The sequence below is a fragment of the Scyliorhinus canicula genome, chromosome 5 (assembly GCF_902713615.1).
Source record: "Scyliorhinus canicula chromosome 5, sScyCan1.1, whole genome shotgun sequence".
Classification (NCBI taxonomy): Eukaryota; Metazoa; Chordata; class Chondrichthyes; order Carcharhiniformes; family Scyliorhinidae; genus Scyliorhinus; species Scyliorhinus canicula.
In genome coordinates, this window is record NC_052150.1 from 129187365 (window position 1) to 129209865 (window position 22501).

Below are 22501 nucleotides of genomic sequence, written 5' to 3' on the forward strand. Positions count from 1 at the left end.
ACCCAGATGGCACTGCCAGCTGGCAGGGCACTGCCAGGGTGCCAGGCTGGCTTTTTTGCGTGGCGGTGATTGGGTGCAGGGTGCCCTGCATGGGTGTGGGGCGCCCTGCGTGGGTGTGGGGCGGGCCTGGGGACCCCCTTACAATGTGTGGACGTTGCGTCGGAGGCTCAAGAGATCAGGATGCCACCTGCACTGAGGCGTTTCGGCGAGGGGGGCTCCTCAGTGCAGGGAAGGGGACTAAGTGCGGCCTTGGCCACGCATTCCCCCAAGGCCACATATCAAACCGTGTCACAATAAATAGCATTGTGTTTCTCGACGCTGCAAGTGCCGGAAAACACGTGGCTAATGCAATCGCTATGGGACACAGTTCCCATTTGGTTAAATTGCACCCCATACATGATTGCATATGGTGGTGAATATTTTACAATTAAATATTCCAAAGAATTTAAATGACTAACACACAGGATGTGAGGAAACATAGATCAAATAATCCTTTCTATGATGATATTTCACAATTACACTATAGAGTTCAGGTTGATATTATTTAAGGTAAATAGATCCATGACATTACAATTCAATTTAAATTAGTAAAGGTAATTTTAAAAAGGAAGACCTAAACCAGGTGAAATATATGTATTTGTTCTGATCAAGGAACACAGTAGGACATTTAACTGAAACTCTTTCTTATTATGCAGTAAAGGCCATACTGAAATAGTAAAAAGATATTTGCACTGAGATGGACAGGTTTGTAGGTTGCATAAATCCTTTAGCTGTGCAACAGCTCAGTAGAAATACTGATGATTATTTTGACTGAAATTAATATTGCTATTGGTATCAAAACTATTTTCATATCGGGATTTATAAAATCAATCTTTAGCATATTACCATGACAATACAACATTAGAATTTGTGGTTGAACGTTTTTAATTGCCTGGGACACCGTAGACGGCACATTTCCATCAGCCGTCACACATTCAGGGGAAGAAAGCTGGCTACTCTTATAAATCCTAACTGTAGTCTTGGATTACTTTCATATAACATTTTGCAGCTGATCGAGCAGTCCTGGTAAAGGCCCATACCATGTACCTAACCCATTGTCTCAATCAAGAGAAGGGGCATGCCGTGGTAAGACACAAAAAGGGGAAATATGATAAAAAGAGGGGATAAAATAATTATCCGAAACGTACATTTAAAAAAATTTAGATTCATTGCCTTAGAATAAGAAGTAAAATATAAATTAATCGGCATTCAAAAAAGTGCAGTGAACCATGGTTAGAATTAGATATAATAAATTGTGCACACAAAGAGAATCCTCCAAAGCCAAGTGTCTTCTGATAAAATGTTATTCAATTTAATATTTTAATTTACATTTCTGTCTATGTACAATGTACTGAACATTTGAAAACACGCAGATTAACACGAGAAAACACTGTTGAATGCTAAAGGAGCACAGAGTTGGTTTGTGAATACACTCTGTTGTCAAAAGCAAGGCACTGCCCCTTTAACAGCTAGGGTTCCTGAATTCAGCCTGCAGAGTTACTCTGAGCAACCGGCAATTGTCGCAATAAATACAGGCAAAGCCATTACAATAACATGCATATAATCTTTATACAAATAAAGACATTATGCAACAAAAGTATTTTGTATTAGTATATGGCATCAACAGTATAAACATCATACAAAAACTTTTACAAACACGGAATGTTTAATGCAGCTGACTGCATCCCTTCTAGCACCTACATTCTTACAACTACAGTATTCAGTAAGACCTGCTGGGTTTGTAAAACAGTCTGGTGGATTAACCAATTCTGACTCAGAAGATCTTGCCTTAGCTGTATTTCAGTATCCTTATGTCCAAGCTCTGTCATCATCATTAAAACACTGCATAAAGTTCTTTTAAAAATTAAAATGTGTTTTTTCTCCATATATTTTTCTCTTTCTAAGCAACGTGTAAGTGCTCTTCTGGTTCAGAAAGTGTCCCCGCGTCATATGTATATTTATCAGTACAAATATCACTATAATTCAAGTTCAGGTAACTTTGTCAGTAAAGTTAGTGCCAACAATTCCTGTATTTCATCAATTCTTTTTAGTATTACAATAAATTAGAGTTTGAAAAAACAAAACCAAAAAAAAAATCTTGAAATTGTAGCACTTTCAAAAAATTGCACTTGAACGTTTGAGCCAACAGCCTTTGCATTCTAAAATCAGAATTCTTCAGAGATGCCTTCTTGCACCACCACTTGCTGTACATATGACACATCAGGAACTATACTAAAGGCATCAATCACAACAAAAAGCGTACTACCTTTGTAACAACTTTGTTGTTGACATTTTAAAAAAAGTTTCCTATCACCCAAGAACGTTGGGACGACATGTTACAGACTGAAAAAAGTCAGATAAGCATCTCTATCATGACAGGTTTCATTCCCAAGGTGCCACGTTACCATTCCCAAAAGCAGAAAGCAGACAGTTTTTTAAAAAGTATAGGATCCTGCAGAGTAAAGCGCCAGGAAAGGTCCTTGGATGTGGGCAGTTCGAGCTGCTTTCTAGGAGAGAGAAGCCAGAGCACCAGCTGTTGATTTTGTCACAGTCCACGTGGCTATTGAAGTGTGCACTTGCCAAGAAGAAAGAGGTAAGACGTCTCAGAAAGGCAGTGTGTCCAGAAATAGCTTGTCGATAATGGCTGGGGGCGGCACCAGGTCCTCTAGTTTTAGGTAGAAGATGCGTTGGAGCCCCTGCATACAGAGAGAACGCAACTGAGGTATGATGCCCAGCACCTTGGACAATGGTTGCCCTTTGCTATCCCCAGTACTGCTGAATGACATGTGTTCCTTCAAGCAGCTGATGATCCGTGATTGCAACTCTTCCACTCTCTTTGGTTCTTTTAACCCATGGCGATCTGCAGAGACAATGATAACCAATATTAAAAATCTATTCTAATATTAGACACACAAAAAAAACATTGCTTTTCACTGACCTATCAATGCACTTTTAAAACATGGGTAAGCCTAATTCTAAAATTTTAACCGATGAACTGGGTTGGCTAATTGTAATTTTATCTTTGGAACCTTGTTTTACGCTCTAGTTCAAGCTCACCCGATGAAAGTTTCCTCTCATAGGCAGCTGTGAAGCTATGTTTGGCTAGTATTTGATGCCAGGCTAGGTGGGAGGCTAAGCTGTGGGAAGGACATTGAGAGGCTGCAAAGAGATATCGACAGATTAAGTGACTGAGCAACAAGATGGCAGATGGAGAATAATATAGGGATGTGTGAAGTGGTGGTCATAAAAATAGAAAAGCAGGATTTTCTGAAAAGGTGAGAAACATGTAAGTGTTGATGTTCAAAGAGACATGGGTGTGTTTGTCCAAGGAATGCAGAAAGTTGTCATGCGGGTGCAGCAAGCAATCAGGAAGATATGAACATACGAATTAGGAGCAGTATGCCATTCAGTCTCTCGAGCCTGCTCCACAATTCAATAGGATCATGGCTGGTCTGATTGTAACCGCAACCCCACATTCCGGCCTACCCCCGATAACCTTTCACCTCCTTGTTAATCAAGAATCTCTTCAGCTCTGTCTTAAAAATATTAAAAGGCTCTGCTTCCACTACCTTTTGGGAAAGAGTTCCAGAGACTCACATCCCTCAGAGAGAACATTTCTCTTCATCTCCCTATTAAATGAGTGACCCCTGGTTCCAGATACTGCCACAAAAGGAGACATTCGTTCTGCATCCACCCCTCAGGATCTTAAAAGATTTGATCAAGTCGCCTCTCACTCTTCTAAACTCTAGTGGATACAAACCTAACCTCTCCACCCTTTCCTCATAAGACAACCCACCCATTCCTGGCATTATTCTAGTAACCTTCTCAGAGCTGCTTCTGACGGGTTTCCATCCTTCCTCAGGAAAAGAAACCAGTACTGTACACAGTACTCCAGATGTGGTCTCACCAATGCCCTGTACAATTGAAGCATAACGCCCTACGCTTATAATCAACTCCCCTTGCAATAAATGATAACATTCTATTAGCTTTTTGAATTAATTGCTGTATCTGTATACTAGCCTTTTGTGATTCATGCACCTGGACACCCGATCCCTCTGCACCTCAGAGCTCTTGCAATCTCTCACCATTTAGATAATAAGCTTCTCTTTTCTTCTTCCTGCCAAAATGGGCTACTTATATTTGCCCACATTATACACCATTTGCCAGATCTATGACCACTCACAACCTATGTCCCTTTGTAACCTCCTTATGTTCTCTTCACCATTTATTTTCCTACCTATTTTTGTTGTAAGCAAATTTTGCAACCATATCTTCAGTCCTTTAATCCAAGTCACGTATATAAATTGTGAAAGGTTGAGACCCCAGCACTAATCCCTGTGGCACCCCATTTATGCCAACTCTTTCTTATAGTTCACCAATCTTCAATCCAAGCCAATGTGTTACCTCCTACACCATGAGCTTTTATTTTACAAAATAATATTTGATGTATTTCCCTTTCACAATACCATGTTAACTCGGCCCAATTGCCTTGATATTTTCCAAGTGCCCTCCTATAACATATTCAATCATGGTTTCTAACTTTTTCCCTGTGACAGGTGTGACTGGTCTCTGGTTTTCCACTTTCTGTCTCTCTCCCTTTTTTGACTAAAAAGAGTTACATTTACTACCTTCAAATATAGTGGAACCTTCCCCGAACCTAGAGAATATTGGAAAATTGAAACCAATGCGTCAACTCTCTCTTCAGCCACTTCTTTAAGGGCCTTAGGGTGAGGTCCATCCGGGCCCAGGGATTTGTCAATTCAGAGACCCATTTAATATCACTTCTTGGTTATTGTTATCTACCAGAGTTCCTCTCTCCCTTCCATTCCTGATTTACAGCTGTTTCTGGGATGTTACTGGTGTCCTTCACTGTGAAGACTGATGCAAAATGTCTGCCATAGTCCTATTTTACATTATCAATTTCCCCAGATGCACTTTCTATAGGACCAACGCTCACTTTGTTAACTCTTTTCTTATTTAAATATCTATACAAATCAAAGAGAAATAGAAGGTTGGCCTTTATTGCAAGGAGATTGAAATACAAGAATAAATAAATCTTGCAGCAGTTGTATAGGGTTTTGATGAGACCACATCTGGAGTACTGTGCGCAGTTTTGGTCTCCACATTTAAGAAGAAATGTACTTGCAGTACAGTGAAGGTTCAGTAGATTGGTCCGTGGGATGTGGTGGTTCTCATATGATGAGATTCTGAGTAAATTAGGCTTACATTCTCTAGAGTTTTGAAGAACGAGAAGCGATCTCATTGAAACCTACTGAATTCTGAGGCAGCTTGATAGGGTATTTTTTTCTGTTGGTTCGGAAGTCTAAAACACAGGGAAGAGATTCAGGATTTGTGGTCAATCATTTAGGACTCAAGAGAAGGAGAAATTACTTCACTCAAAATGATGTGAAACTTTGGAATTCTATATCGAGAGGGCTGTGGATGTCCATCATTAATGCATTTAACATTGGGATAGACAGATAGATATTTGGGTTTCTCAAAGAATTAAGGATATGAATTAAGGATATGAAAAGCATTTCAGAAAGTGGAGCTCAAGTCCAGGAGCAGCCATGATCATATTGAATGGTGGAGAACGCCCAACGGGCCATATGGTCTACCCCTGTTCCTAATTCCTGGGTTGTCTTCAGTCTCACATGATTAGCCTGGGAAAAAGGAACAATTAATGATGGTTCCGGAGACTAACATAGACATTGGAGCAGAGTTAAGGGGCGTTATTCTGAATGGGCCTCTGAAAATATCTAGAAACATTTGGTATCAATGCTGAGTGTCCAGGGTGCAAATTTGTATGCTTGCTAATTTTTATGAGCGCAAAGATTCACCACAAATATAAATATTCTTATGTAACGCGAGTACTTCATGCCATCAACTTTACTTCTGTAATAATCCTTTTTGATCCACCCTTTAACTCCACTTTCCTTGTGGTAAATTATGTCAACAATTCTCAGTCCCATTTCAACTCAAGTGTAGTTGCAGGCTCTGGGCACTGGGTGCCACTGTACTTCTGAATTTTGCACCCAATCGTCACCATCTTGTTCTTCTTTTACGCAAAGTGGGATCATATGGATAATTACATTTCTGCTTCCCTAGTTGATCACAGTTATAAACCGAAAAACAAGTTCTTGCTTTAAAGCTTCTGGCCGTTTAGGAGGCTGCTGTTTCCCTCAGCGGCTCCCCTCCTTTCACACCAGCCATCACCGGACACAAGGAGAAAGCGGCAGAAGGTGGCACAGACAACAGAAAATGCTCAGAGGAGAGAAGACAGTGAAAAAGCTGAACTGAAAGACAAACAGCCAAAGGGCAAGACAGAGACACATGGAGAGGTATGAGAAGATAGGTAAATGAAGGTGCAATTTCCTACAAGTATTGCCTCAGGAAATGCATTAGTAAAAAAATACTAAATTACAACATCGTGGACTAAAATGTTAATGCAACTAAAATAATAAAGTCCATCTTTAGACAATTGTTCAATCTAAAATTTAATAAAAAGAAAACCCAAGGATTGACAGTCATGATGTGAATAGAAAACAAGCAACCCATTATCAAAGAGAAACAATCAAATTGCTTTCCCCTCTCAATTACAGAACCGTTTTAAGTTGAGACGGTCCAGGTGGCTTTAGGAGAGGGTAAATTCAAAAGCAGTAAGGGAAATGTTAAGGGTGTAGAGCAGAGTAACAATTTGGGTAAAGTACAGTGGATCAGGAAGCGACAGGAAATTTAAAGACCATAGGATGTAGGAGCAGAAGTTGGCCATTCGGCCCATTGAGTCTGTTCCACTCAATGGGATCATGACTGATTTTAAATCCTCAACTCCACTTTCCCCAGACCCCTTGATTCCCTTACTGATTAAAAATCAGTAAACATAAAAGTAATAAGAATATTAAGGCAATGTCAGGGAAAAATAGTAAAAAGTTAAAAACTAAAGCCACCGGGCTGGATTCTGCGATTTTGAGACTAAGTGTTGACGCCGGTGTGGAAGTACTTGCCTAATGTAGGAGTTTTACGAAAAAGCGGCACAAAATGGCCACCGATCCTCCGTCTGGTGAGGGGCTAGCAGGCACACAGCGTAAAGACCTGGCTCTGGCTGCGGATATGGCCAGAGAATTGCGGATGGGAATTGCAGCCTGCAGCGGCCGCGACGTACAACATGGCGCCAGCCGTGCACGGATCCAGCCCGCCAAATAGTAACCCCCTTTGGCCAGGCTCACCACTCCGGATCACCCGCCACCAGTGACCCCAGCCCCCGCCAAAGCCCCCCTGGCCGGGGATCGGCTCCCCCCGCCCCAACTGTGGCGGTGGCCGCCACGCCGAGTATCCAAAAATTAATACCACAGATGACTGACGCTGTTGGGAACTCAGCCCATCAGGGGCGGAGCATCGGTGGGAGGGCCTCAGGTAACGTCCTGAGGCCGTCCCGACGGCCTGCAGTGTACTCCTAAAGTGCGCCATTTTGGAGAGGCGGAGCTTCACAAAAATGGCACTGTTCCCGATTTCGGCGCCTACATGGATTCTCCGGCCGATCGCCAATGCGATTTCGCCGTCGGAGACCAGAGAATCCCACCCACTATCCCTGATTGTGTAGAACATTTGCAACAAAATAGATGAATAACTACCACAAAGAGAAATCATTTACGTTTTATTGCATGCTGGACAAGCTTGGGGACTAAATATTCCAGGATACTGGATAAAGGAGAAGTGTGGGGAATGGCTTTGATAACACAGGATGGGATAAAGGTAAAGAGAGAAAGGATTTTCGCTCATAAAATCAAGATGTATAATCAAATTAGATGGAGCTAAGAAAAAGGGCTGGGTTTATAGAACTACTAGTAGTAGTTGGCATGTTGGCCAAATTATTATTCACGAAATTAGAGGTATATTTAACAAGGTAGTCTCCATGGGAACTTTAACCTTCATGTAGAGTGACAAACATTTTTTTTTTAGTAATAATGTGGGGGTCAGGATGTATTTTTTTAGTTCAGTATATGTCAAGGAACCAACTAGGGAACAAGCCATTTTTGAACTAATGTAGTGCATCGATTAATTAATAACCTTGTAGTCAAGGTGGCTCAGGTAAAGAGTGATCATAATATGGTGAATTTTATATTGAATAGTTTGAGTCTAGGTCTTGAATCTGAACAAATTAAATCAAATATATATGAAGGAGTATAACTGTGGCTAAAAATTACTTAACTAAAGGAGAGGTATCTAATGCTGCCAAAAAGGTAGTATGTAAGCCAAGAGATTGGGAAAATTTTAGAATCTAGCACAGGATGACCAAGAAATGGATTGAGAGAGAGAAAGCAGAATAAGAGGAAATGATCACAAGTCATGAAAAAAGATTGCAAAAGCTTCTGCAAGAAGGGATTTAGTAAAAGTAAATACCCAACCTTTAGGGCAAAGTAAAGAGAAATTATAATGGGGAAAAACGAAATGGCAGAGACATTAAACATCAAATATTTTGCACTGATGGCAGAACACACAGAAAATATTCTGACAATACAGGGGAGTGAAGGATCAAGTGAGAATTAGTGAGGAATAGGACTCGACAAATCAATGACAAAAAAAACCCTAGATTTGATGGTTTATGTCTGTTTTTAAAAGGTGTCTACAGAGATTCGGGATGCATGGCTTTTGACTTTTCAGAATTTCCTAGGTTCTCTAGCCCACTCTGCAGATTGGAAGGTGGCAAATGTAATACTGCTGTTCCTTGAACACAAGGATCTCTAGAACAGTTTGCCTGATATCAGTAGGGAAAATACAAGGATCTGTTATTAGGAACACGATAACAGGGCATTTAGAAATTCCGAATTTGAATGGACAGAGTGAGTATGGATTTGTGAAAAGGAAAATCATCTTTGACAAATCTGTAAATAGTTGTTTTGAGATTGTACCGGTACAATCAGTAGATGTACTGCCACAAAGGGCTCATGGGATTGGGGGCAATATATTAGCATGCACTGAGAATTAGTTAACAAACAGGAAGTAGGAATTGAAGATTAATTTTCAGTTTGGCAGGGTGTAACTGCAAGAAGGGTCTCGTCAGTTACAATTGAGGTTAATGAGGGGACCAAATGCAATGTGCCCAGGTTTGCTGACAATACAAAATGAGGTGGGGAGGAATTAAGGAGGTTGCAAAGGGATATAGACAGGTTAAGTGAGTGGGCAAGAATGTGACAGATGGAATATAATGTGCAAAAGTATAAAATTATACATCTTGGTATGAAAAATAGAAAAGCAGAATATTTGCTAATTGGAGAGAGCGATTGGGAAATGTTGTTCAGAGGAACCCAGATGTCTTTGCACATGAATCAAAGTAAATAGGGCGGCACAGTGGAGCAGTGTTAGCACTGCTGTCTCACGGCGCTGAGTACCTGGGTTCGATCCCAGCCCTGGGTCATTGTCTGTGTGGAGTTTTTTTTTTCTTTTATAAATTTTGAGTACCCAATTCATTTTTTCAAATTAAGGGCAATTTAGCGTGGCCAATCCACCTACCTTGCCCATCTTCCTGTGTCTGCATGGGTCTCACCCCCACAACCCAAAGATATATAATATGGAAATATATTGCCGCTCCTTAACTGTTGGGTCAAAAACCTGGCATTTCCCCCGAACAGCACTGTGGGTGCACTTGTACCACAAGGACTGCAGTGGTTCAAGAAGGTGGCTCATAACCACCTTATCAAGAACAGTTATGGATGAGCAATAGGTGTTGGCCTAGCCAGTGCTATTCATATCTCATGAACAAATTAAAAAAAAAAGGGGTAAAGACGTCTTACTGCAATTACATATGACCTTGGTGAAACCACACTTGGAAGACCTCCTTACCCAAGGAAGGATGAAATGCAATGATGATTCACCAGAGCGTATAAAACATGCTGAATTTGAGACAGGGACATCATAGCAATGGAGGGGAAGTAGGTGTAAAAAGGAAAATGTTTATCTTACCTCTAACCGAAAGAGAATCTGAGAGCATGGGGAAAAATGGAGTCTATGCAGAAAAAGTATATGCAGGGAATCTAGTGTACAAGACAAATTATCCGAGGGTGCAGAGGGAATAGATAGCATAACGAAGGGCAGGTACGGAAGCTCAACATTCTAGTTTCAGCAGTTTCAAACGAGTTGGGGAATAATAAAGGTGGGGGGGGTTGAACTGAATGAATCATACTGGTGAGAGTATACTATACATCCCCAAACAGAGGGAGTAGAAAAGCAATTAAATAGACAAATTTCTGAGATGTGCAACCGGTTTAAGGCAGTAATTGTGTGCAATTTCAATTACCCTAGTGTTCACTGGGATAGTATCTGTGTAATATGTATATTGTGTGAAAACTTCTTAATGTGTTCAGTCGAACTTTCTTCGCCAGTACATCGCAAACCAACAAGTTACAGTTCTGGGCTTACACTTAAAGCTGGAGTGATGAAAGAGGTATCAATGGGACAGTGTTTGAGTGACAATGATCGTAATTCAGTTAGATTTAGCATAGCGAAGGAAATGTACAAAGATAGACTAGGAATAAAAATTCTAGATTGGGGAAATGGCCGATTTTATGATTTAGTAAAAGGTGGGCTGGAAGCAGCTATTTGAAGGTAAATCAATGTCAAAGCAATGGGAGTCATTCAAGGATGAGATAGCGAGAGTTCAGAAAAAAAGGTGCAACTCCCCCTGGATGTCAATAAGTGTGCAGGGAAAGATGAGGCAAAGAAAAAAAGGTAGCTTATGTCAGATATGAAGACCAGGATTTTCCTGTCCTGAATCCAGCTGGAAAGGGGGTGGGAGATCAAAGAAAATAGCACCAGTGGCTTGCGTGACAGTCCGTCACCTCCATTCCTGACTCTGCAGATGTCGGGGTGAAGGAAATAGCTTTACTTAATGTGAAAAGTGAAAGTTTGGACAAAAAGTACTGTACAGTAATTAAGTAATCAACATAGAAAATGCTTGGGGTGAAATTGATAACAAAATTACAGAAATTAAAGAGGGAACAAAAAAATATTGGCAAATAAACTCAAAGATATTTTATATATACATAAAGAGCAAGAGGATAAATAAGGAAAGAGTCGGGCCTATTAAAGACCGAAAAGTAAAGTGTGTGTCCAGGCGGAAGACTTTCAATGTAGCTCTTAAAGAAAGATTTGGATCTGTCTTTACAAAGGAGGGTTGAGGCAGACAATGTAAGGAGAAGTTTGAAAATTGGATGGAATAAATATAGTGAGAGAAGAAATATTAAGTGGTTTAGCGTCTTTGATAGTAGGTAAATTGCCAGGTCCGGATGCATCCCAGGCTGTTAACAGAAGTAAGAGAGGAAACAACCAGATGCTTCTGGTCATAACTTTCTAATCCTCTCTGGCTACAGGTACTGTGCCAGAAGACTGTACCATTGTCTTAAAAGAGGAAAAGGGACAGACTAACTATAGGGAAGTCAGTTTAACCTTGATGATGGATAAAGTATTGGAGAAAAATTCTGATAAACAGTAGCGATTGCCAATGAGAAAAGACATATTAACCAATAGTCAGCATGGATTTACATACAAACAAGGCAAAATGGCAGTAGGCCAAAAATGACAGTAGGCCATTCAGCCCCTCAAGCCTGCTCTGCTATTCAATAAGTTAACAGCTTATCTGATTGTGGCCTTGACTCCACTTTCTTTCCTACCCCTTATACACTTTGACTCCCTTGTCAATCAAAAATCTACCTAATTCAGCCAAAAAAATATTCAATGACCCTGCCTCTGCCACTCCCTGGGGAAGAGGCAGATTCACAACCCTCAAGAGAAAAACATTCTGATCTCCATTGTAAATAGGCGATCGCTTATTTTAAAACTGTGTCCCCGAGCTCGAGGGCTCGAACGCGATCTCGCGAGACGTTGCAATGTAAATCCTGCCCATTGTGGATGGATCACTTTTTAGCAAATTTGCATATTAAAGCGAGACAGCTAGTCTCACTTTAATGTGCAGATTCCCGAGGTACCCAAGGCGTGGGAATTATATCCTTCAGTTCCCTGGTACTGCTGGTGCCACCCAGACATCTTGGCACTGCCACCTGGGTGCCAGGTAGGCACTAAGGTGCCCAGGTGGCACTGCCAGCTGGAAGGTGCATTGCCAATAATCTACAAGGCTATGACCAAGATCAAGCAAGTGGATTGGGCTGGGTAGCTCTTTTCCAGCTGGCAATCATGATGGGCCAAATGGCTTCCTCCTGTTCCATAATTTGAAATTATTCTACAACAGATCAATGGAATGAGGAGATTGTACTACAAGGATAGAGTTAACTAGGCTCATTAGCCTTAGAGTTTTGAATAATGAGAGGTGATGTCATTGCTGCAACGTATTAGGGACTTAACATTACAGATGCTGGGAAGCTGTTTCCCCTAAATAGGACATCCAGCACTAGGGGCCACAGTTTCAGAATAAAGGGATCAGCCATTTAGCCTGAGAGGAGGACAATTTTTGTCACTCAAACAGTTGTGACTTTTTGGAATTCTCCACCCTAGAGGGTTGTGGAAGTTGAGAAGGGGTATATTTAAGACAGCTGTTGATGGATTTTTGGTTTATTAAAGGGTTTGGGGATAATACAGGAAAATGGAGTTCAGGTAGAAGATTGGCCGTAGTGTTTTGAATGGCAGAGCAGGCCAAATAGTCTAATTCAGGTCCTAATTTTTATATTCCTAAAATAGGCAATCTGGGTCAGGATACATAATTGTACACAAATAATTGGAGACTGACAGATAATCTAAAATTTAAAGGGAGGAATGTGATAATGCTAAACCCAATAATGCTAAAATTAACCACAAGAATTCTGGAAATTCTGGTTGGGAGGTGACAAGAACGATTAAAGAGGTAAAAGATAATATGGCAAGAATTATTCAATAACAAAATAAAATCATACAATGAAAATGCTTAGTGAGTCTAGTTGTGGAAGTTGAAGCTATGGCAGGAGTATCAAATTAATGTTTTGTACTGGTATTTACAAATAACAGTGGAACACAGAACGTAGTTTAACTAGAGGTGCAGACAGAACTATTAATAGTAACCGTAAAAGAGGAATTAGTTCTGAATGCATAAGGAAAATACATGATGGATATATCACTGGAAGTATGATCCTAGGCTGTTGAGAAAAAACTAGAGCTGAGATAATAGAGGATCTGGCCATAATTCTTCAATCTTTTTAAAATATAAAACTATATTGTGGTCCTTGAGAGTGGTCAATGGTCTTGTTCAAGGAGGATGAACAGGCAACTATGGGCCAGTGAATTTAATTTCTGTTATGGGCCACAACCCTTTAGAATTCATAATGAGGTAGTTAGTAAATGTTTAGAGACATTAGAGAGGGTTAAATTAAGTACAACCAGCATGTAAGTTTATTAAAGGCAAATTGTGTTTGTCAAACTTATTTTTTGAAAAAGGAGCTGATTAGATATGGACCGGGATTCTCCTTTCTGGGGACTAAGTCCCCACACCAGCGGGAAAACCAGCGGCAATGACTCCGACATCAACGGCCCCCCAAGGTGAGGAATTCTCACCTTTTCAGGGGGCTAGGTGGATGCCAGAGGGTTGGCGCCGCTCCAGGCAGTGGTGAAGGGATGCGTGAGTTTGCGCATGCGTGGAACTGTCGCCGTGATTCTGTGCATGCGCAGACCAGCCGGTGTATTTTCACGCATGCGCGAGGGGGGTTCTTTTCTCCACGCCGGCACCTGGGCAAAATGGCAAAGTCCTACAGGGGCCTGGCGCAGAAGGAAGAAGTGCTCCCACGGAACAAGACGGCAGATTGGGGGGCCCCGATTGCGGGCCAGACCACCGCGGTTCCCCCCCTTCCCCCCCGAGGCACATTCTCACCTGCCAGGTCCCAACCGACGCCGGCGGACTGGCCGCTCGGCCCATTGGGCCCCGGAGAATCGCCGGGGGCGGGGCGCTGCCAGCGGTCCCTTACCAGCATGGCGGGAATCCCGCCCTCGCCCGCAAAACGCCACTGGAGAATATGGCAGTCAGCATCAGGGCGGGATTCGCGCCTCCCCCCGGGGATTCACCGACCCGGCGGCGGGGGCCATAGGACCCCCACGGGCAAGTATATATATGGATACACACACCTATACACACACACATGCATGCACGCACACACACCTCTGAGGAAATATAGCAGTAGGGATAGAAAGTTTGGTGACAAACAAAAAATAGGGAATTAAGGTATATGATGCTCCTTGGACTAGAGAATTATTGGAAATGGTGTGCCCCAGGGGTCAGTCCAAACATATATTATATGTGCATGAATATATATACCGTTGAAGTGTGGAAGAACAGAGGAAAGCGGAGGTTCATTTACATAAATCCTTGAAAGTGGCAATGCAGGAAAGAATCTGGGGCTTTATAAATATGGGCTTGCATACAAAAGTCAATAAATAATAATAAATTTCTGCAAAATATGTTAACCATACTTTGAGTTCTGCATAAGGCAGAAACTATTGTATCTTTTAAAAGAAAAATTAGATCATTGATTTGAGCAGAGAAAAATATAAAGCTTAGGGAAGAGTATAGGGCAGTGGGATTAATTTCCGATTAGTCCACCAAAGAGTTGATAAATACATAATGAGCCAAATGGTCTCCATCTGTGCTGTAAGCATCTTTTACCCGATGAATGCCTCTCACGGATGGAAAGTTTTGATGTCAGTTACTAATTCAATCTATGGATTACGAAGTATGGGAGTAACTTGTTACTAGGATAAGGAGATTTAAATGATAAACCATGCTGAACTCTAAACCTGAGACAACATAATTTCTCAGAAGCTATGCAAACTGTTTCTTTGGTTTGTACAGTCCTACGTTTATTGACCTGTGAATTTCAGCGTGACATTACACATGAACTTTAAGCATGTTCTCTTAGAAAATCAATTTCAAAACTTTATTCGGTGCAGCACAGTGGTTAGCACTGCTGCTTCACAGCTCCAGGTTCCGGGTTCAATTTCGGACTCGGGTGACTGTGTAGAGTATGCACGTTCTCCCCGTGGGTTTCCTCCGGGTGTTCTGGTTTCCTCCCACAGTCCAAAGATGTGCGGGTTAGGTGGATTGGCCATGCTAAATTGCCCGTTAGTGTCATAAAGGTGAGGTGGGGTCACTGGGCTTCGGGGATAAGGTGGAGGGGTGGGCTTAAGTAGGGTGCTCTTTCCAAGGGCCAGTGCAGATTTGATAGGCTGAATGGCCTCCTTCTGCACTGTAAATTCTATGATTTTGGATTAGCAAGCACAGAAGAGGCCCTGGTTTATGTATGGCATCTAGTAGCATCTTGGACTGAAAATGTTGCAATAATGTTATATATTGACCACCCATGATCGGTTTGTTGGTGGGATTGAGGTTTGGCTTATGTTGGCAATTGGCAGCATCTAGGCTGAGACCTAATCCAGACAGAGTGCTGGAAAGGGGACCTCACTTCAAAGGGAAGTAACAGAGTAAATCCATATGGACCCACAGCCATAATGCCTTCTATTAGCGGAGTGTGAAGCGGTTTTGGCTTTGGTCATCAGAGAGAGGTATTTGACTGTTTCTATGAATGAACTGGGGCTGTTTAGCTCACAGGGCTAATCGCTGGCTTTGAAAGTAGACCAAGGCAAGCCAGCAGCACGGTTCGATTCCCGTAACAGCCTCCCCGAACAGGCGCCGGAATGTGGCGACTAGGGGCTCTTCACAGTAACTTCATTTGAACCCTACTCGTGACAATAAGCGATTTTCATTCATTTCATTTTCAAAAGGTCAAAAAGAGAAACAAGAAATAACTTCAAATTTTAAAACTTCTAAAACAAAATCCAAAATGTATTTCTGGGCTACATATTACTAATAAACTATGGACACCATTAATTATTCTATAATTGGAGATCAGTATTCAGGCAGCATCTAACAGTATCATAAACACCGTTTGGAATTCCTCATGGGATCAATATGTGACCCAAGAGTTAACCTAAAATAGCACAATGGTTATTCCTCATATTTAATCATTTTACATAGCTTCCTTCAACTAGTTTAGCTATCTAAAACATTTGAAACATATGAGTGGATTAAGTAGCGGATCTAAATGGAGTTAGCAAATTAACTATCACATGTGCTACTACATTATGGAACAAATGCTTGAAGCAGATCCCTACAATATGTAATCATCACGCCAGCAAAATAGTGTGCAACTGTATTCAATATTAAAATGAAAGCAATATTACCAGCACAGATTCAACTGGCAAAACTACAATTCCAAAACATGGCATGAAGTCATAGAATATAAGCATAAATCAGACCTACAAATAGTGTACCTACAAATCCGCCAGTATGTAAACCACTGCAAGATTCTGAAAGAAAACAGATAAATATTCCTACCTGTGATCAAAACTAGAGCTGCTAGACAAGCAAAAGCTGAGACATCAAAGTTAAGGCTTTGTAAATTTGTAGAGAACTCCTTGATTGTATCAAGCCATTCACCAAATCCACGAAGGCACTGAAGTCGATGCAAGACAAGTCCGTTACAGAATACAAACTTATCCTCTGTTGGAGCAGATCTGAAAATAATTTTTAAAATGATAGTTAATGAACTGCAACATAATCTTTGTAACATATCATCAGCAGTATCCCACATTCTCCAACAGATCTAAAATTATAAACCACAATTGTCCAGAGAGATTTTAACGCAATTATTCCTTGGCAACAACACTTTGATATATATTCATTGTATGGGGTATCTATGGCAGCATACATGGTACAGAGTGATAGCAAGTGAGCTTACAGATAGTGGCCCTAGATTTGAATTCTAGAGAGTAACAATGTGTTGGACTGCATTGTTGAACATGCTCACTGATTCAATATCTGGTGTATTTTAGATGTACACCATAGATTATATTTTAGAAAATTTGGCACACTGAATCTTGAACGATTTGGTACATTCCAAACATCTTTATTTAGTAACATGCTCACTTTATTATCATTTCACTTTGCCTGGCTTCAATGAGAAGCATTTTTTTCTTTCCCACCTGGTGTCATTTCAAGCTGATGTTCATTCGAACAAGCAGCAAAAGTAAGAAACACACAGTAACTGTATAATGAACACATATGAAATATGAAAAGAAAAGTTATCAAGAACATCTGTGAAGATGGGCAATTTGAAATTATGATGGAATATACTGGTAATGCACAAGATTGGTCAGCATCTAAAATGATTGAAAGTTTCTAAAGTTCTGATGAAAACTAGCATTTATAATGTTACTGATGGCCAGGAATATCCATACCTTAACTGGAGTGTGGCAGAACCCTGTTTATGCGCATACATGGAGTTACTGTTACAATTCCAGCAAAGAAGCATAGCAAAGCAGGGGTGGCACAGAGGAAATTCTTGCTCTATCCTTCTATTTTCCTTTGCATGATGAATGACTTACTGAGAATGTCCAGCATTTCAAATATTTTTCTGGATTCTACTCCCTATCTCCCAAAATCAAATCCAATTTCTTTCAAAGTTACCTGCAGTTGATGACAGCTATATTTTTTTATAATAACAATACTCTGAATTTTACAAAACGTGGGTGCTATAATCACAATTTGTAAATTATCTATCTGTACAATGTACAAAACATCTTCAAAGTACAAATTTCTAGTTGTTCATTTCTCTTAAAAAGAAGTATATGGAATGCGACTTGTGTATCGATGTTTTTCCAGAAACTAAGAAATTTACCTGTGGGAGAGTCTCAGTACAAACAGTTCAAGGAAGGCAGATTCGATGAGCAAAGTCTGATCTTCCTTTGGGAGATCACTAAATCCTGGTATTTTTTCAGCCCAGCTCTGTGTGATCTCCATAGACGTGGCAAGGAGGCCATAGAATTGATGGACATACTCAGCATCAGTTCCAGATGTGGGCTGTTCAGCAGCACAAAACTATAAGGGAAAAAAGGGAAAATGTCCTAAAGGTCAAATTGCATTACACAAATTACATTTTCCAATTCACACAATAGAAGGAGGAAATCATTGTACTAAAACTTTGCATCTTGTTTATGGAAGAAATTTTTGTATATTGTTCCTCAGATTTTTTTTCCATGTATTATGTGTCAATTTGAGGGCATGTCTTAAAAATTTGTTACATTTTGTCGGTAACTTCAATTGATATTATGCCAAAATGTACTTTATGGAAATAAACTGCCAATTGCTAGCAATATTCTGTAGTATTTCTCATTCGACATATGATGTCCAGTCGTAAGTGAGAATTATTTATATTTGCCCAATACACAGATATTAATGCCTAAAAAGCTGATCAATGTTGCTGAATAAACATTTCAAAACAAATAAATTGTGCCATGATCAAATGAATTTTAGGCATTTCTCTGAACTGATATATTTAAACAGATGCAACTAATTCAATTGCAATGATTTTCAGCAAATGTTCTTCCCTTCTGCATTATTTAAATTAGTAAGTTGCTTTCAATTATAACAGTCCACAAACCATTCCTTCATATGCCATCTTCAGTTTTGACCAAAGACGGCCATGAAGCATGAATACGAATGAAATTGTAAAGTAATTGTGATTTCAACAGAAATGATTGCTGTGAGATCACCAAGCTAATTAAGAACTGCATTGAAATGATTTTGACTTTGCACTTGGATTCCAAAAAAAAATTCCAATGTTTAAATAAAAGCTGGTAAATTCCAATGTTATAAAACTGGCCTGTTGCTGTACTAAAGGCAAGTTGCACTTTTCGCCAGAAATGAAATATGTTGGTTGTAAATTTAAATTACCGGAATAATTTCCTCACTACACACGTAAAGTTAACATCTTCAAACATATATTGGATTTGGCATATGTTTTTGAGCAAGAGGCATGAGGGAGGGATAGCACCTCGGATGTAGGCTCAATGCTCTCTTTGGAGTGGGCCACCCTATATTGGTCCTCACCTTCACCCAGCTCTCAAAAGTACATAATAATGCAACATGGACATCAAAGTAATTTTTTTAAAATGCTACAGCTTTAAGAAACTTTGAAAACATCAAATGAGGAGAAGGCCATGACTTTCCATGAAAAGAAACAGAAGAAATGATAGTGGCCCCTGGATGTACTTGCAGGAAATCCAATTGTTACAAGATTAGTGGGGACCGGCAAGATAATCCTTATCAATAATCTGATATTGGCACTCCTTTGCTAACATCTTGATTAAAAGGATGATATAGCCGCACTATTGCTAATGGGTTAAGTTATGGCGCTTCTGCTCCACAGAGAAAATGTTTGTTGTAACCCAAGTTTTTTTCATTACTTACAATGAAGTTTTTGTATTTACACAGCTCTGAAATTGTAAACTAGGAAATCTTGAAATGACCGCTTAGATTTGTTTCTCTATTTGATACATTACAGAGCTGCTACTTTCTAATTTAAAAAGTAGAATATACAATGCTATCAGGCACCGTCATGTACATTTACCAACAGGTTTCTAAAGGTTGATTAGTTCTTTTTAAAATAATCCCACATTTCTTCAATTGGTTGTTATGGAGTCAATGCTGTGGAGTTCATTTACATTTTGTTCAAAAAGATTATTTAAAAAATACGAAGAATATGTTCTGAAACCATAAATAATTTAACATGTGGTTAAATGTTTGTCACCTTAGTATTTACTATCACAAAATAAAACATTTGCTTAAGTAGGTGTGATATTATAATCATCTGAGTATACAACGTCTCATGGTAGCAGCTATTGTTGCTGTTGGTGTTAAGATGCTATCTACTTCCCTCATCGATGTGGACTCTTCCTTACCTGGGTGTAATTGTGGCCGCTGGGAGTGGAGTCTACGAGTGCCCGTACAAGAGCGTTCATCAAACTGATTGGGGGCGAGGGTGGGGATGGTTCCTGGAGAGGGCTCTTTGGTTTGGAGGGCAGACGACCCCTTCTCCCTTTTAAACTATCTGTCCGGACCACTAGAGAGAGAAGGAAAGTGTTTTAAAATTCTACATACAATTACAGAAAGTGAACCAATAGGGGGTCAAAATAAAAAATGAAGACCTTTCAACTTCTGGGCTACAGTGCACATTTTCATCAATTTACAGATTATTTCGACTGGTGTTAAAATTGTAACTCGATATTGTGTAACATTTTTAAAAATGCACTCTCCTTATCTAGAGGTTTATAATTTGAGACAACATTAAAGCCACATCTGGATTAGTATTATTGTGGCTTTGTGTTTTTTGTTGTTGTTTGGTTTCCTGTTCGGTTAATTCAGAGGAGTCTATGACTCCTCTATCCTGCCAGATATTTACAACATGCTTTTGAAGATTGCGAAAAAAAACCCCGATAAACAGGAAATGCACAAAGCCGACCGAATTTAGAAGGTCTGGTTAGTTAAAGTATTGAGATGAGCACTGCTTTCTCCCGCTCTTAATCTAAATGGTGACAAATCATAACCACAGCCAAGCAAAATCATCGCCAATTATCTTTACATGAAAACTGGAGGGGAGGATTAGGTAGGGGTTGGGGTGCTGCTGTTGCACTAAAACAGCTTGGCAGCTCTCACCTTCCTTCACCATGCCCACGCTGAGACATTTTTGGAACCTGCAGTACTGACAGCGATTGCGCCGCCTCTTATCCACGGGACAGTTTTTGTTCGCGAGACAAACGTATTTTGCATTCTTCTGCACCGTCCTCTGCAAAGTACAAATATTATTACAGGATGTTTTCTGCTCGGGTAAAAAAAAAATCGGAGCTGACAAAGCAAACTCTAATTGCAATATGAAATGCGCCAACGCCACTCCGATAATTAGATAAAATTAATTTCCTAACACGTTAGCCTGCAGGAAAAACAATTTTACTGGTGTTAGCTCCTGACAATGAGAATCAGCCAGATCCGTGCTGGAGACACTCTCCAGAGACAGGCAGCTTTAAATGATGAAATTATTTCTGAAATTACCGGGTCATCACATGATACCGTTGGGTATAATATCCCTCCCTCTTAATATACCTCCGAGGATCGCTTTCCACTTGGCTTATTCCCGCGGTGATTACTGACCTTATTAAAACAGATTTAAAATGATTTGGGGTAGCGTTTCCTTAACCAACATAGGTTGAAAAATTTAGAAAAAATCCTAGCTTGGATTTCGCTAATCAAGACTGATCAGGACAATTTAAATCACATTCGGGGTTCAAGTTTAATTAAATACTATACATCTTGATAAAATAAATGATATAGCTGCTAGAGTATTGCTGTCGGGTGATGTTAACTGTACAGAAGTCGAGCGTCCTGATCATTGTGGAAGATGGGAATCCCCCTGGCTGACAAGGGGGTCCTTCAACAGATTGGAAAAGTTTGGGAAATCATTACGTTTGCAAAGGCAACGTCAACAAAAGGCAACTTTTATTATAATTATAGATTGCCCGCCTTTCGAGAACTCCCCTTCGCGGTGGAGTTGAAATTACAATTTAAGCTCATTGCTCGCAACAGTGTAGCATTTCCCAGAAAGGTGGGGCAGTCGGTCACTTTTGCAAATGAGAGTAGCCTCCTACGCCAAGTAGAAAGTACCATCCCAGCCAAACTAATTGCCAAGATTGAACTGTCTTATTCTGAAATGACACCATAGCTCCGTACCCCCCAGACAGGACTTCTTTCTATTTCGAAACTCTGGCTGCATTAGCTGCAATTATCAATAATAAAGGCAACATTTGAAACTGTTATTCGATCTCCTGTTTGAATGTACAGCACAGCAGGAGATACATGTTGCCACAAAAAAAACCGCAAAAGTTATTTAAATACTCTGTTTAGTACTTGATTGTTTAAATCTACTATTCTCAATTCAATTTCAGTTTGATTGCTGTTTTAAATAAGAAACTTCCTGGTAATTCCGTTTGTGATTTTTTGAAAAATGTTCCTTCTGATCTTTAGACACTGAAACTTTCTCAGTCTCGATTCTGCCCCCATCGTTTAATATAAAGCTTTTGCCGGTGAAAGTTTCCCTTTGATATCCGGTTGTTTGAAATGATCACTAATTGTGCCGTATAGAACTGACAACCCAGTAAAAGTGCTTTCAACACTGTCGCCGAAGTGAGGCGTTTCTTGAAGGATTTCTTGTTTTTACAAGCACTTCATTTGGACAGGCGCCTTTTTAAGGTGCTGCTGGACAGGAGGTTGGGCTATGTGCGGGTTGGACTGAAACCCCTCTCTTTCGAACGCATTCCTTCTGAAAATAGTCCAGGTATATTCCCAACCAATCCTGTTCCGCTAAATTACTGGCCAAGTTAAATAAATAACTTCCAAGTTCACCTCATTTTAAATTAGGCGCATTCAGAAAGTTCTCTGGTCGAATTCTTTTATTTGGACATTTACAATTTTAAAGCACTTCAATGGCTGGAGAACGATTGGTGGTGTCTGATGGCCGTGATGGGTGCTACATAAATGCAAGTTTATTTTGCACATACGACAGGTTTGTTTTTTGCAATATGCCCCCCCCCCCCCCGCAAAAAA

At 40.3% G+C, this 22501-nt stretch overlaps 1 protein-coding gene across 4 annotated transcripts in view; it reads right to left on the minus strand.

Annotated features, from left to right (window-relative positions):
- Positions 1-1329: 1329 nt before the first annotated feature.
- nr4a3 (nuclear receptor subfamily 4, group A, member 3) overlaps positions 1330-22501 on the minus strand; it is a 30255-nt gene continuing 9083 nt past the window's right edge. For all 4 annotated transcript variants that reach the window (XM_038797655.1, XM_038797656.1, XM_038797653.1 and 1 more), the window contains 5 exons: positions 20561-20690; positions 19807-19967; positions 17745-17944; positions 16403-16581; positions 1330-2899 (listed from right to left, as the gene is read on the minus strand). In XM_038797655.1, the coding sequence (XP_038653583.1) occupies positions 2643-2899; positions 16403-16581; positions 17745-17944; positions 19807-19967; positions 20561-20690 (927 nt within the window). In that variant the 3' untranslated portion in view covers positions 1330-2642. The remainder of the gene's footprint in view (positions 2900-16402; positions 16582-17744; positions 17945-19806; positions 19968-20560; positions 20691-22501) is intronic.